The 16,915-nt window shown below is 40.9% G+C and overlaps 1 protein-coding gene across 1 annotated transcript; it reads right to left on the minus strand.

The window, feature by feature from the left end:
- Positions 1 to 2,776: 2,776 nt before the first annotated feature.
- On the minus strand, positions 2,777 to 16,620 carry GPR26 (G protein-coupled receptor 26). Its single transcript, XM_009708194.1, has 3 exons — positions 15,953 to 16,620; positions 10,302 to 10,415; positions 2,777 to 3,008 (listed from the first exon to the last, which is right to left on the minus strand). Exons 1-3 carry the CDS (start codon positions 16,618 to 16,620, stop codon positions 2,777 to 2,779), a joined length of 1,014 nt encoding a protein of 337 aa, XP_009706496.1.
- Between the last annotated feature and the right edge of the window lie 295 nt (positions 16,621 to 16,915).

The raw sequence follows: 16,915 nt of genomic DNA on the forward strand, positions 1-16,915 counted from the left end.
AAAATGATTAAGATGAGGTAGATTATTTAATCTGGCTAAGGGCTAATTTTGAATGCAGTGTTGTAAAAACTTACTTAATTTCTGTGACTATATTTGTGTTTATATTTTATTGTAATTACGTTTTTTTTTATAACTAAAGTAACTAGTAGTTAAGCTGAAAATTTTTATTTACGTGGTAGATGATGATCTTCATTATATTAATTCTTCCACTTATAAAGCAGGTGACAACATAAATTTATAGATTAACATGGTTCCTTGCAGCTGTAGTACCATGCCAGAGCAAGGCTAAGGCAAGGTTCTCCAGACCAACGACCGAGGTATTACCCGCCATTCACTGACTTTGGGGTGAAGCCCCTCACTGAATTACCTGTCTGGGCTTTGAATCACTGGCCAGAAACTTCAGCAGTGGGCACTTTTTACAAGGTATGTTGCCATAATGTCTGTTTTATCAAAGACTTGTATTCATGGTAGAGCTTGCAAAATGGAACGTGCTAATGTTTGCAAAATGACTGATAGTGGTCATTTAGCATAAGTGATAGGGAATATACTGATTTAGCTCATTAACCTTTGCCATCAGGGATTCTGCAGAGCTACAGGCACCAAACAGTGCCCTTTGCCTGGGGGACACAGAAGGTGGTAACTAAAAAGTAATGCCACATTTTTAGTACCCAGGGCTTTATTTTCTTAATATGATCCTGACCCTATAAGATTATTTGAGTTCCAAGAATATGGTATTGACAGTCAGAATATGCACAAAGATAGGCGGTAATATAACTAGCTATATCAGCTTTTATTTAAGCTGCCATTGTATGCTTGAGCCTAATTAACCAAGATTATTCAAAATCTGGGCGTGTATTTGCCATTTACCCTCACAAAAGAAACTGTGTTGTTTATGGCCACTGGACAGAAGCCTTCTTGACCTTGACCCACCTAGCAAAAATTAATTGAATTTCTGGTGTTAACTTGATGCTGTTTTACAGACCTTAAGTCACTTTCTGGACAAAAATGTCTGCAGAATTAAGGTCAGAATAGATATTTAGCCTTTTGCCAATCAAAGTATAACTGTGAAGCATTTGAAACCAATAGTTCTTTACTTGAAAATAAATTTAAGAGATTATTAGGACGACACACTTTGTTGATGCAAGTTGTTTTAAAAATTGATTATTCCTAAAAATCAGAACAACAGAAATGATAACTGATTAATTATTGCTCTTGATATTCTACAGCTTAATTAACAAGAAAGCAGTTGAAAAACTTTCTCATTTCAGAGAGTTGTCACTGAATTGAGAAAGAAGTCACTGAAAATTACTCAGGAAAGTAATTCTTCACGAGTCACTGGAGGATGTCTTCAGCATCACGTGTCTATGTGACAGTTGTGAAGCCATCTACCACCTGTGGTTGCACTTACAATGAACTAAATAATGTTTACAATAATTAAGATACTGTGGCAGTGCCTGAGGAAGTGTGACATGTAGGATCGTCCTGGGTTTGAAAATTTTACTGGTTGTATGCCTATGTTAGGTACTTACAATGAACTAAATAATGTTGACAATAATTAAGATACTGTGGCGGTGCCTGAGGAAGTGTGACATGTAGGATTGTCCTGGGTTTGAAATTTTACTGGTTGTATGCCTATGTTAGCTGCAGGCTGAACTGAATGCATGGTAAATGTTAATAACATTACTATGTACAGCTGCAATCTAAAGCTCTAAAGATCTATACTGAAACCTCCTATGATTTGCACATTCAGATGTGGATTTAGATTATTGGCTGCACTTCATAGTGGGGAGGGGGTCTATTATTTTTACTTCACTTGCTTTGGAATTATATTTTTAAACTCAGCTTTAGGCTTATCTTTCCTTTAGGTAGCACATCAGTAGGAAAAAAACATGATTAATAACAGCTTAAAAAAAAAATTTTTTTTTTTTTTTTTTCCCCTGGGCACAGGGCCCAGTTCTGCAGCTTTGGGCAAAATCCATCTCTTTATAACTCAGATATACTGGAAGGTAGGCAGGAGGCATCCTGACCTTTCCATCCTGTCTACCAGTTTTATTTTTCTGAAATTTCATGGGGAGAAAACTAATGAGATTCTGTGGAAGTTACTTAAAAAACTTAGGGAAAACATGGCTGAATCCAGCCTGTAGCATAATTCAAAAGTTATTTTTCTCTTCCTTCCATTCTACAGGATTGTTCAAAGAATGTGTATCAGAAGAGGTTGAAAGCTACGTTGGGCACTGTATAAGTAGCTAGGTAAAGATTATTTTATTAAGCTTTTCCTATTAAGAGTTTTTCTGTATGGGACCTACTCAAGCAACTAGGTTGCAGTGGTTTTTGTAAAGTCAGGCTGGCAGCTCCATCGGAGGGAACGCTACCTGCACCCAGTGAAAAATACAGCACAAATATCCCTGTGCAGCTTTTTGGAATAATCTTATGATTGCACCAGTTTGTTCCCATTACTTTCATGAGTCCTTCTGCTGAGAACTGGCTTTTTAGCCTATATGTATGTATAACTGCTGATGGAAATCAATGGGAGATTTGTATTTGCGAAGCTTGCAGGACCACAGATTAATAGCACTCTTGTAGTCGGAGGCAGGAGGTACAAAGCAGGCTCCCTTAGCTGTTACATGAGCTACTGGGGGGGTACGGGCTGGGCTTCAACCTGTCTGTGACTGCCTCCTGAAACCTTGACAGCTGAGGATAGCTACTAGGGATAGGCCAGTTACTTTTGTTTCCCATATATCATTTTATGTGTCTTGTAGGTCCCATACCAGGCTTCTCATTCGTTCAGCTGCAATATATTCCGATTGTGCGATTCACTCGTGAGGGCAGAGGAATTGATGGAGCTTCTTTTGAGGATCTTGTTTATGATGTCTTTCCATGTCTTCTTGTACTGATGCCGTAGCAAAGAGTACACAAAAGGGTCTGAAACAACTTTGCTGTAAGCTAAGCACTTGGAAATGATTCCCCAGTGGGAATTGATGTGGACCACAGAGGATAATTCAACAAGTCTGTGGAAAGAGGAAGGTTGAAAGAATTAGTATTCATATTAAAAACATGGAGCAACAGCACAACTGTAAGCCAATGACCACCCCCCCCCCAAAAAACCCCAATTTATTCCTGAACACTTGCAAGAAAATAAAAGAAAATAATTTAGAGCAAAATGGAATAGCTCTATCAGGATATGAGGCAGTTTTCAAAAGAGCCTATTTATTTGTTATTGGAATACACCTTTTGGAGACTAAAATCTGACTCCAAATCTCGGATGTAGAGCTGGATTTTCAACTCTTTTGACTCACTCAGGCCATCAAGATACTTTATAAATGGGACCCCTCTCTCTAGGGTACTGTAACCTAGCCCCATTTTTACTGTCTAGTGAACATCATATTTGAGATCATAAATACTCTGTGGTATGCAGGTCAACACTTCACAGAAAGGTTACTGTTAATGAAAAATATCATGCAACATCTACTCATAAAATCATTTCCTTCATAACACATCCTCAACCATTACACTTTTAGTCTCTGTGCCAAAACTTATCCATATGGACAATGTGTGTTACTTTCTCTGATGATTCTACGGCTTTCGGTCCTAGTGAGACCTCTTGTTAGACAGTAATATTTCACTTCGTTTTTTTTCTTCATTTAGTGCTTTTGTTTTGTGCATTTTTCTAGTAGTCTGTGTCATAAGATGATGTTTCTGGCAGCTGAAGTTCATCATAGACTTAATATAGCTCCAAAGGGAATGAAAGGAGTATAATCTCCCCAGGTACGTTTTCTGATGACTTTCACACTTATTGTCACCATTGAGTCCATCATGCACAACAAATTTAACTGTAAGTATTGTAAAAAATTATTTCTGCATAGCGTAACATAATTTTCTACATATTGATGCAAAACCGTACTTTGAACACTAAAATTTGAGATTGGGACATAAAGTGCCATTGCTTGGTCTCATGGGAGTCATGTTCCCCTACCATTAGCTGTCTGAAAATCCAACATCTAGTCTGAACTTGTGGTCCTAGGTCCCCTCTAGAGTATCTGAGAAACCACCTCACCAGTGCTATCTAGCTTTCTTAGCCAGTCCAGCTCCTAGAGAGGGAGTTTGATGCTTTTAAACAGTTTGTCCGGGTCTTAGGAGAAGCAAGGAAGGAAAATTCATCATTGAGAAACAGTATAATATATCTTGAATTTAAAAACTGGTCATTTTAAAGGCCAAATGTATACATTTGCAACAAATTTAGCAAGGCAAAACTTTTAATTCAGTACAAGACAGAGGGAAGAACTTCATACACTCCTCATATTTACGCTAGCACAGATAGTTCAGTTTGTACTGAGAGCATTTTTGACAGTGAAATATTGATAACTCCACAACGTTTTCCTTCTCCATGTCTTTGAGCAATACTGCAGGGTAGTTCTGTTCTATATGTCTCTACAGCTGTTGAGAAACTATTGATTTTTTTAGAGTACAAACAGCCATGCGTGCTGCTAGAGAGCTCCACTAAGCAATGGCAAATAAGATCTTTGCTGGAACTGTCTTCAGCAGCAGGTGCTCTTAAACCTGCCTGGAAAATACTTCAGTTGGTGATGTTTCTTCAGGCAAAGCACTATTTCCAAGGAGCATTCTGAAGTGTGGCTCCTGCAGCAGCGGCAATGACAACAGTGTTGGTACTTGGAGCAGTTTAGAGATGAGAATTTTCTTCCTCAGTCTTCACATTCTAATTCCATAAACGTTCACTATATTGTTTGTTTAACCTGGCGCTGGCAGATATCATGGTCCAGTCATTTGAGCACAGAAGTGGGACTAAGAAGCCTTAATCTGTTATACCACTGACTACGAGCTTCTGTCTTCTCTCTCCGCTCTGGTTTGCCTAGACTGCAAACTCCATGGCAAAAGCATTGTTTCTTCCTGGATACGTGCGCTGGGCTTAGCATCGTGGGTCTGCAGGCAGTGCTGGGGCTTTAGCCACCATCACTGTATTGGTAATTTCAATACTGAGAGTAGTTTTGTGTGCTTTGTACTAGCAAGTTGATCACTTCTTGTGTCACTTCCATTGGAAGTGAGGTGCACCTATATAATGATGTTTTTAGGGGTGGTAACATTAACCAAACTACTTTTTGGGTTCACGGACTTGTGAGACGTTTGAGGTGACCAGGCTATGTTACATGACAATACTTCGGAATTGCTCTTGCCCCTCCACTGATGCCGCTTGGCTCAGCTGATCTCTGTAAGCAACTTTGAGACACCAAAGAGCCACCTTCTGTCCCATTTCTCCCTCCTTTCATCTCGACTAAACGAATGTTGTTCTTTCAGCCTCTCCTTGTAACTCATGGTTGATATCTTTCTTACAAAGTAGGACCGAATCTCAGACATAATTATAATCTACTCAAGCTCCCAGGGGGTCTCATCTGGTGTATTCTCTCTTGTTTAATAAAATGTAGTTTATGACACTCACAGTAATATCCTCTAAAATGAGAACTGACTATTTGGAAATTTATCATCTACTGAGTCATATTTGCTTTATAAACTACCACGAGCCATCCTTCTTCTTGTTACTCTCCACTTCGCATATTTGATGCCGCCTTTGCATTTTGGACTTGATCTTTTTGAATTTTTTCCGGTTGATTTATTTTTACCAAATGTTTTATAGATGTGAATTTGATTAAGTTTGTTTAAATTCAGTGGATGCCTTGAATGACCAAAATATGACAAATTTGTCTCTGAGTATCTGTCAATCAGTGCTATGACGTTAACAATCTTCATTTAAAGCATATCAAATACACACTTCAAGGTTGGAAGCCTAGACTTGCTAATTTTACCTTCGTTGACTGATCAACTAAAAAGCCTACACTTTTATTGTCAGAAATTTAAATATTTTCTTTTACTATGCTCCCTAAGTATCCTTGATATTTACACATTTTGCAATTCTTGTGTGGTTTTTTGGTAGTAAATTACATTTGCAGATATCAAGCAGCAAACACAGAAATGCAGACAAACCCTGAGCTATGCAATCCCATTTTGTGTAAGAACAATTAAATGCTAGTCTTTCAAGGCATATCACATACTTTGCTGCCTTTGAAAGAGAGTTTTGCCTCTCATTTATGAGGGAAATTATATGCATAACTTCAATTTTCATGAAAAATTTTAGCTAAAAAGAAGACATTTTCTGCAAAGGAATATTAATATTTCAGTGCTACGCGTAAATTAAATTCTATGGCATCAACTGCATAATTCCCTATCTTACTTTAAAAAGCAACCCTTTTACTGCCTGGTCTTCAATACCTTTTCATTTCAGAGCTTTAAGCTCTTTTGCTGTGATGCTTTGTTAATATTTTGGAAACCTAATTCTGTAGCGTGTGTCATGGCAAATGTCTATCCGATTATTTTATTTCACTTTCAGTAAACAAATGAGAATGCTATGTTGAAGATTAAGACCTTGATCTTTTATGCAGATAATACGCACTGAAAACCTTTTATATACATGTGCAGTCTACCATATTAGTAAAATATTTTACTGAACATGTATACATCCAGCTGGTGACTACTATAACGACAACATATATGTTGTGCACTGCTTAAACCTGAGACCTTAACTGAGTTATGGAGAAACCTCTGAACAGACCAGAGTCTCAAACAAGATAAAACATCTTGCTCTGGAGTGAAACAAAGCTGGCACTGCATTTTGGAGCTAGTACTTGATGAGGTTCTCATAAAAAGAAATTCTGTCCTTTCCCCAAGAACTGGATTAGCTCTTTAAGCCTGCATTCCTAACATTTCTGTTTGTGTCCAAGTCTGATTTTTTTTTTTCTCCACACAAGTCCCATAGCCTCAGAATTAGACTTTATTTTTTTTCTTTTGTGTTAATGATATGAATAAGCTGACCAGGAGTTTTATCTTGATGTTGGTGTTGATTTTACTTTGTGTTCACTTTATTGCTTGGTAGACCGAATCTTTTGTATGCTATCTTGCTAGTGAAAAAGCCCTATTTTAATGATTGCTTTTTAATATAAAAATGACATCGCAGTGATCGTTAACTGATTTACCCTTAGATACTTTTGCCTCGGAAGTGGTGCATATATTACAACTGGCCAGCTTCTGTAAGGAAGCAGACTTTTGAACTCTTGTAGCTAATCTTGCAAATCTCTTGCAGTAAATCTTGCAAACCATTGCTTCTAGCCATCGCTGTTCCCCAGAGCTGCAGGAACCGCCTGTCAGCACAGAGATATGAGGACAGCAAGGCATCACAGAGATAGGATGATAGCAAGCAGCACCCTCCAACTTGTACCAAAAAGGGTTTTCTATCCAGGAGGAAAATATCTCTACCTCACATCAGCTGAGGCTTTTGACGAACACTAGAAAGCCACTTTCTTCAAATACGTCAACCTAAGATTGCATAGGAAAATCATGCATTTATATGCACAGACAGGCAAGAAGATAACTTGCAGAGGAATTCTGAACTTGCTTGCCTACCTGAGCAGGATCTGCATGCAGAGGCCAGGCAACCACTTTAAAAACACAGTTTGTTTACCCTTTGTCCCCAGAGATGACACAAGAGAATTTTAATCTTCTTCTGCCTGTTCCACCATCCTCCTCTGTAACCTGAGGGCTTGGGGCTATGAACTTCCTTCTGATATTACTTCAGGATTTTTAATTTAAAGCCAATTTCCTCACACATTGACAGCACTTATTAACTTACATGAGCAAAGTTTTGTATATCAGTATGAAATGCCTGGAGTTGGAAATTAATATAAGAAATCAGTATGACTTATTTTAATTTTTCTTATGAAAATTGTCCTTGGAGAAAACAGTTTTTGAACAATGTTATTTAATTGCATAATGATAAATATAGCAAAAGAAGAGATGTGTACTAATAGAATTTTTACGAAAGAAGAAACGAGCTAGGCCTAGAAATAAATAATAAGGGGTAATACATCTGTCAAACTGGTACAGTGGAAACAAATCAAGAAGAATCAGATTCTACTGATATACTACTTAAGGTCAGCCACTGAATTAATTAGAAGGGTGTTTTCTTGAAAAAAGAGATGCCTCATCTGATTTTTACCTTAATATAATCTTAAACACTCTGGTTTACCCAGCAAAGAATTTATCTGTCTGGGGTTATGAGCACAACTACTTCACTAGTTCATGGAATTGTTAGAGACAGCTATTTATTTTTGGTGTGGAAGTAGAAAGATGTTGCTACAGTCAAGCCTTGTGATTTGCTGCTTTCAGGTCTCAGTTCATGAAGTACTTAAAAGCATGTTTAATTTAAGCATATTGCTGATTAGAGCTGGCTGTCCAAGTGAGAGGCTGAGCGATACACTTCATCGGCTATCTTCCGTTCACTGCCTTGGAAAGTGATTGATTGCCTCTGTCTTGTGAATGCAAAGCGCTGGACATAGTCCAGAAAATAATACTTGCTTACATAATCAAGCTCAAGAGCTTTCTCTTCCCCCTGACTTCAACACCCTCGGATGTAAGTGTGAGACATAGGGAAGCAGAGTAACGCACATCCTCGAATATCCATCCATGAGGTGCAGTGTCCAGCAAGGTCTGAAGAGGGATTCAGGTATCTAAAGAGGGAATTTCCCACACCCTGTTGTACAGTGATTCTGTAGATGTGTCAGAACTGAAAAGGCCAGGAAAGTGATGGCCCTTACCCCACCTGGCACATCTGGCCAGTGCCCAGCCCTTCAAGCATTCTTCACACATTCACGACCCTACACCTTGACTCTTCTTATAGTTGCTCTCTGCAGCAAAGCTGTTAGTCCTCAACAGACTGAAGGCTCAGGGGAACATTTGAGTCATCCTTGTGTGGACTAAAGGGAGGAAGGTTAGAATTTTTCTAACATCTCTTCTTTATCTTAGGGCTACTGGGACACAAATGAGAAAGCCACAGAGTTAAGAGGAGGTGGTGCCTGAATGCTGGGCCGAGATGCCTGTGGAGAAGCACAAAAATATTTCTGACAGTCCTCATTAGGGCGCTCGGCGTCACTCAGGACGGAGCCACAAGCTATTCTGTGACTGCGATGATTTTCATTAAATTCAGAGACCCAACATAAAATGAAATTTAACCATTTGTAATGAGACAAATACTCTAATATTCTATAGCCTGAGAACTAAGGCTGAATGCCTATACTTATAAATCCTTTCATACCCTTTGGAGTGTGTTGTATGGAGTGTCTTCTTGTGACGACTAAGTGAAAGTGAAGGTAAATCTAGGAACACTGTTACAAATGTATTTACAACATTGTTACAAATAAACAACATCAATCAATTAGCTATTATTATCATGAACATATAATCAATACGACATGAAAATTTCCATTTTTACCAAAAGACTACAAGACCTTTTTGTGAATTGTTTTGTTAGAAATAGAAATTCAGGATATTATGCCAAATTGGGAAAACTTGAGGTTGGTTACATACCCACTTATATTGAGTCTTAATTCAGCTTTTTCAGTGATTTTTTTATGACGGATCTGAGTTTGACTGAAGTCAGCCCCAATAATTTTTATATGATAGTACTGGAAGAGCAGATACTTTAAAAATACTTTTTTCTTTCTCTGTTCTGCATAGCAGCATTTCAGTTTTTCCAGAGTCTTTTAATAAGGAATGCAAGTTGTTACTTTCCTTCAACAATTAGATAACGCTTTTCTGGATATACTCACTTTCTAATACTTTATGTTTCATAGGAGTAATTTTATATTTCCCACAGGACTCATTTCCAAATATAAGCTAGTAGATAGATAGATGTCTGACCATAAAATCACAAGAATTTTTTTTTAGCTATGAGTCAGAACAGCTTTGATATTTATGACTAATAAACTCTATCCAGTCAGACAAAATTATCATTTAAGTCTGTGGACCATGTTTTCACCTCAGTTGGATCTTGTTAATCAGATTTTTACAGTCTGACCTATTCAGACAAGTGTCTTCCCCTGCAGATCAACCCCTGAACCGGAGAGGCAATCTGAGGAGTAGGCGGCTACTTGACATGAAAAAAGTCTGCAGATTCCTGTGGACTGACTTCCTAAATCACTCCCATGCGACCAACGTATCGACTGGGTTGACTGAACACAGTTGGGCCCACAGACTGCATCAGGATTGTGTCGGATAAGCACTATGACATTTTACATAGTTTTGTTAGCTCAGTAAATGCAATCATCTCTGTCATAGGAGTGGAAATGGTGCACAAAACTTTCACAGGAGACTTCAATCATTTTCTAGTTCAGAGTGCCCTACTTCTCTGAGTTACGAGTGCATCTCGGCAGTCTTTTCCCAGTATGTAGGTTCACACTTACCTTGTAATTACATAAGGTGCAAAACAAAGTATGAAAGTACCAATAAAGGTACTTATTTTCTTTGTTGCTCGCTGCCTCCGTCTCTTTTGTTCTTCCAGACAACGCTCTCTTACGCTGTGTGACATTCAACACAAACAAGAACATGAATCATAATATCAGGTAGCAGATTTTAACGGCTTTACTTACGGAATGATGGAAATCAATCTTTCCAGTAACTGCATTTATATGGGACAATACCAAGTATTAATGCATTGTATGATCATCTTACCCTCCAGAAACTATTACTGAGAAATACATGATTATATATTTATATGCACACACCCCCATTATATTGATTTATATATAGTCAAATTGGTGGAATTCAGCCTTGAATTCAGTTGCAGTTCCTTTTTGAATTACTGTAAGCTGTATTTGCAGGCCAGAGTTTGCCTCATGATATTCAGAGATTTGGAAAATATCCAGAGTGGGGTAGGCAGAATGCTGCTTCCCTAGAAACAGCAATTCCAACAAAACTAGCTTAGAAAGGAGAAACTTCCGATTAAGATAAAATCACAATAAAATCATAACAGGAAAAAACATGCTCTGAACATTCAGCCCAACATTGGAGCAATCACTGTATCCCATAACTGCTAACCACGTGGCCATAAATCGTTCAGCAGCCTGAGCAGCTCTGCACGGCTACCGCACTGAACGCTCCGCAAAGCCAGGAATTGTGTAATAAATCCACAGTGCTGTGATATTCTGACTCCTTTCCTCAAACCAGCCTTGTTCCTGGCTAAACGGATACAAATTAGCCACACCCTGGGGTTTTTTTTCCACCTATAGCATTTTAGGACAAGATCTTCTCCTTTGTGTTTCCCAGGGGTGGTCTCACCAGTCCACCAGAAAGCTTCTAAGACCCTTGGTGTGCCAGCAAGGTGATGGGAGCATGGGGCTCAGACCACACTTCCACTGCAGGAAATCTTTGAAATCAGCACATTTGCTTGCCAAAAGACTGATAATGTGAAAGCCCACCCTCCGCCTCTACCTGCTTGTGAAACTCCCGTGCTCGCTGTGCATTTTGAGGGAATTGGATGAGTTACTGTCTTCTCCAGGCAGTTAGGTTGGATGGGCAGCACTGGTTGTATCTCCCAAATCTCCAGGACCACCTGTATCTGAACAAATCCCCTTGGAAAAGGGCAAAACCAAAGCCAGACTACAGTCCTGAAACCCCTGTCTATGCACATAGCAGCACTGCTACTTGTTGACTCATTGCATAGGTCTTGTGGTAACGCAATCATGTCTCGGGCAAACTGAATGGTCTGGCCCATGTGCTGTATTTTGTAACTGCTTGGCATTGGTCTCTCTGTTTTTGTTGTAAATTTGTAATTGATGACTCACTGTCAGGTTCCATACTCATGTATGTTAATAGCTGTGAGGTTTATGGGCGTACCCTTACGTTACTTGCTGTATCTGCAAATGTTTGTTCATCATCTAAACGCATGTTAGGTCCTGAGGATCTCAGTGTGTTTCAGTGACCTCTGTGACAGTGAGTTCTTATGGTACCTTTTGGTGGTGTTAAAGAAAATGTGTTTCTTTTGTTCCATTTTATATATGGTCTTACATTGCAAGTCCCCAGAGCAGCTATCATAATGTGCAAAATGAAACAAATACAGGAGGAAAAGTTTGTTCTCCTTGAAATAACAAATCATCTTGCTCTTAAAGAATACGCCTAAGTAGAATGAAAACATCTGAGTTATTTGCAGCTAGAAATGACAGTTGAGAAGGAAAAAAAATCCACCTTTTCAAGGGAATCTATGTGCTATCGGTTCTGCAAGCGCTGGAGAACTTGGAGTATTTTTAGGTGCAGATCAAGGATCTTAGAGGTTCAACAGCTTCACTTAAGACCTGTGTTATTAAATTCATAGCATTCCAGGCACACAGTGATACAGGAAAAGAAATCTCCAAAGTAGGTTCAGTTAGGGTGTTTTTAGGGTATGGAGGGTAGTCTATTTTTTGTCTCTAACAATTTCCTCAGTTACATCTTTTCCTTACTGGGATGTACAAAGCTGACTTTGACTCCTGGAGCTCACTCATGACTTCGAAAGTCCTGATAGACTTCAACCAATTTCTTTTGTTCGGATTTTCCAGATGTAGCTAATAAATACCACATCACAGAGGAAGCTATTTTATCTCCCTCCTTCATATAGACAATGTACGCAGATGAGTATTTTGCTTTTGCACACACTTTCATGCACTAAGATAAGAACATATATGCAAGTTCCAGTTGTGAAACTAGTAACAGAACTGGATTATTGACTAAGCTTTCATTTAAAGATTTTAATATCCTGGAAAATCTGAGATATATCCCTTTGAAGGTTTGGTATTTTAAACAAAGTTTATGAGATACTGGACCTTAAGATGTGTAGAGCTGGATACACCAAAAAGATAGCATAGATAACTTGAGTGAAGAAATACATGGGTTAAGCACTTAAGTGAAGTCTTGCCCAAACCTCTCACAATACCCAAGATATCTTGGTTTTAAGAACAAAGTCGAGAAAAAGCAATATCCAGTAAAAATGCCTAAGCTAACTTGAAAGGACGTGTGCCCTAAACATTCACACGAATTTGTGTGGCATTTAGAGGTTTTCTTTGCACTCGTCTTGAATGATCTTCAGAAGATCACTCCTGTCTTTCCAAGTCACAGGTAATAAAGCCATCTGTCACCACGCCTGTCGCTAGATCCCCTTGCAGGTGGATTCTGAGTCATAGGAAGCAGAAAATTGTCTGTAGACATTTCTCAGCATTGAAATTAGACCATGCAAAGAGCCGGAGAAGTCAGGGTAGACTAAGGTGGGATTACAAACTTTGTTCTCTCACGTGCATTCTCCCAGCATCCATGTCTGTGCTGTTAGGTACTATAGGAAACACTGAAATTGCCTGTATGTATACCACTTATATAATTCAACTTATGCCTTTGTTATGTCAGAGCTTTATGAACATCACTGACTGCTCCAGCAGACCTGCAGCACTTGTGTAGCTCTCACAGGAGGGAAGGCAATCTGAGGTCTAACCCTTTCAGTGGCAGTAGCTGTCACCAGTTAAGGAAACACGACCATAGGTCAAATCAGCCACAATTTCCATAGTCTAGAAAAGAAGCTCAAACTCTCCTTTCTTAGAGAGTGGCATTAGAATAACCTGACGCGAGAGATAAATAAGTGTTAGTAATACAGGTTACAACTCTGTCTCCTCTGAAGAAAGGAGGCATCATTCCCGCAGCCCCATTGAATCCACCCCTCAGTGAGCTGATTACAAAATGCATGGACACCCTCAAATTAACCTAGACCAGAAAAAATGCAGAGGAGGAGAAATACCATTGAGATTTCTGGCCTTTTTCTAAACTTTGCTGTTGCAGTCCAGGCATACTTTAGGCATTAGGCATAACAATTGCTATTTCAAATAGCCCCAGTGGGTTTATGGTACTGTCCTGGGAGGAACCAACACATTTCATAGTGCGTGCAGGAACTAAGACCAATTGAGGCACAGTTTAGCAACCAGACAGCACGTAGGGCAGAAGGATGGGATGTTTTTTTCCTCTATGTGACTTAGTGAATAAGGAAAGATTTATACATGTGTTTCTCAAGAACAGTAACAGGACTTGCCTGAAGTTCTGCTCTGCATTCTTGGTCAAGAGACAGATCAAACAGCTTAACTGGAGAATTTTGAGCAAATGTTTCTGTTCCTCTAACAGTGTGCTGTCCTCCCCTGATCTTTTCAGACATATTTGCCTTAGGCTTAGGAATCCCCAAAATACGACCTTTCTTTGAGGACAGCCACATGTGCGTTCAGTCCTGCAGCTCTGCTCCTGGCTGGCTGCAAATGGCGAGAGCTGGTGTTTGCCTCCAGCTCGCAGAGCAAAGGACAGCAAGGGGGGTCAGGTGGGATGTCTGGCGTGGGACTGCCCTCTTCAACTGCTCTCAGCTTTCCTCTCTTCCAGGCAGGATTCTAATCCCGTATCAGACACCTCCCTGCACTGCCAGCTCCCAGCATTTTTCTGAAAGACATTTCCCTTCCCCTTCATTCTCTGACGGAGACAGTCTGAATCTTAAGATCCCATCTCTGACTATCTTCCAAGCAGCACACACATCCCTCACAGCTGCTGTGTTACCCTCTGTAGCCAAACCATTTTCTCCCTTTTTTCCAGGCAAATCCATCAGACCTTCCCCTTTCCAATCACCCGCTCCAGCCACACTAAGCCCTAAGACAAACTAGTTCCTCTGAGCAAACCAGGCTGATTTCTTTCCACACTACAACCAGTGCCTTTGATTTCCCTTTTGCGGAACTCACTCTTTGACTCTGCCACCCCACCCCAGTCATAACTGGGTCTTAGCCCCATCTACCCCGGCTCATCAGAGCCTCTCAGCCCTCAACCAGGACTCGCTGATTCATCAGCCTCCCTGTCCTGCTCCATCCTCCCTCAGCTGTGCAGGTTCATTTCTCAAATTTCCATTTCCCGGGCAGATCCCTCTGACTTGTCCTGCTGCTCTCTTCTCACCAGCCCGGTCCTATGTCCTTCCAGCTGTGCTTGTTTTGGTCCTCTCTGTATCCTCTCCATTTCTTGTGGGCAGAGCCATCGTGTACTCACAGCATCCACTGACTTTCTCCTCCCCTGCTCACCAGGCACCTTCCCCAGCTCCTCGCCAGAATCTCTGCCTGCCCAGCACCACTCTTAGGTTTCCATCCAGCAAGGCTTTCTCTCCTTCAGCTTTGCCACTGACCCCGGGGAAAGCTGTGTCTCCCACCCTCCCTCCTCCAGACAAATCTGCATCCTTTCCAGATCCAGACATAGTCTATTTATGCAAAATTAGTAGTTTGTGCATAATCTCTGATGTGACTCTTTTGCACAGCATCCCAGCACACATTCGTACCCGTTTGGCGCTTGCCTTCAAGCCAATTATCTTCCCAGCCCCCAGAGAGACTTTTGTCCTCCTGTGTCTAGGCACAAAGGGTTTCCTTAAAGACTTTCATTTGAAATGAACTTTATACATCCCTTGCTTGTCATATTAACATTGTTACTGAAGTCTCTCTCACTTAGATTTAAGTACAGGCACTCAAGCATATGCATTTTGCAGATGTTATTCCCTTACAATTCTGACCTTCAGGAAAAGTAAAGTTACAGAGAGCACAGCAATAGGGAAAGTGCTGGGCTAAGGAGTGGGATGCAGAGCCCAGCTTCCCTTCTGAACTCTGACTGAAGGGACATGTGCAGCCTCAGCCTACTCCCTCTCAGGGATCCAGCAATGTTTGGGGCTGACAGTGCCAAAAAACACAAATTTATCGAACGCTAAATCCACCTTCGGAGACAAAGGGCAGTGATCTGATCACTATCTCAAAGGGAAGTGCATGCTCAGCCAAAGCTGCCTGTTTCTTTGCTCTCCCTCCCGAAACAAGCCCTTAAGCATAACAAAAAAAGTGTTGCTTCTGAAACCGGAAAAATAAACGCAAGTAAAAAGAAACATGCAGAATAGAAACTGGGAAGAAGGATGCTTGTTTTCTTCCCCTCCCCATCCCCTGCTGTGATACAGATCAAACTGTATTTAACATAACACAGAACCCGGTCCTCGGTCCTCTGCAGCGAATAGTCTCACTTGCTGAACAGACAGGCACCTTACCTGGGATGGATGTCCACAAGCAGCACCAGGGTCTGCATAGTGATCACGTCAATCCGCTTACAGTGAAACCGTGCCACCTTCAGCACTTTTAGATATGTGAAACACAGGACTATAAGGGAGAGGAGGAAGCTGAGGGTGTGAAAGACCCCAGTGAAAATCACAAACTGTGTCCTATCCTCTGGTCTCTTGTTGTACAGGGTGCAGGAGGCATAGAGGTGATGGAAACCCACCCAGGAGAGAGAAGCTGCTACTATCGGGAACGACACCGAGTGTAACCACGTGTAGCTCAGTATGAGAGCAGCATCTCTGTACCTCATTTTGGAGTGATAACTTAGAGGGAAGACCACAGCAATCCACCTGTCAATGCTCAAAGCTGCCATGCTCAACATGGAGTTCGTGGTGAGAAAAGTCTCCAGGAAGCCCACAATGTGGCAGATCTGATCTCCTCCTGGTTGACTCTTGTAAATGATCCCAGCCAAAGTCAGGGGCATGTTCGAAACAGTCATCAACAGGTTGCAGAAGGTGAGGTTGAGGATGAACAATCCCGGGACCTGCTTGCGGATGTCAGCGCTGTACAGGAAGCACATCAGCACCAGCACGTTGGCCAGCAGGGCCACGAGCATCAGCACCACCACCACGAAAGCCAGGATCACCTCCCAGATGCTCATGGTGGGTCCAGTCACAGGAGGGACATCTCCGAAACTGCGCCAGGGAACATGGTGCGAGGCACGCTCACCTCGCCCTCCTCCCCAGCCTGCTCGCACTCTTGCATGCCCTCCGTATTTTTAGAAGAGCTGCAGTTTTTTTCTCCAACCTCCCCCTCCTCGCTGCTCCTTTCCACGTCAACGCTTTCCGAGACGTGCACAAAAGCACTGGGAATGCCCATCAAAATGTGAGGAGGGCTTAAAAAATATCAGCAGGACTGAACCACTGTCTCCATTCGATCCATTTGAAGGAGAGCGG

The sequence above is a fragment of the Cariama cristata genome, unplaced genomic scaffold, assembly GCF_000690535.1.
Source record: "Cariama cristata isolate BGI_N322 unplaced genomic scaffold, ASM69053v1 scaffold2429, whole genome shotgun sequence".
Lineage (NCBI taxonomy): Eukaryota > Metazoa > Chordata > Aves > Cariamiformes > Cariamidae > Cariama > Cariama cristata.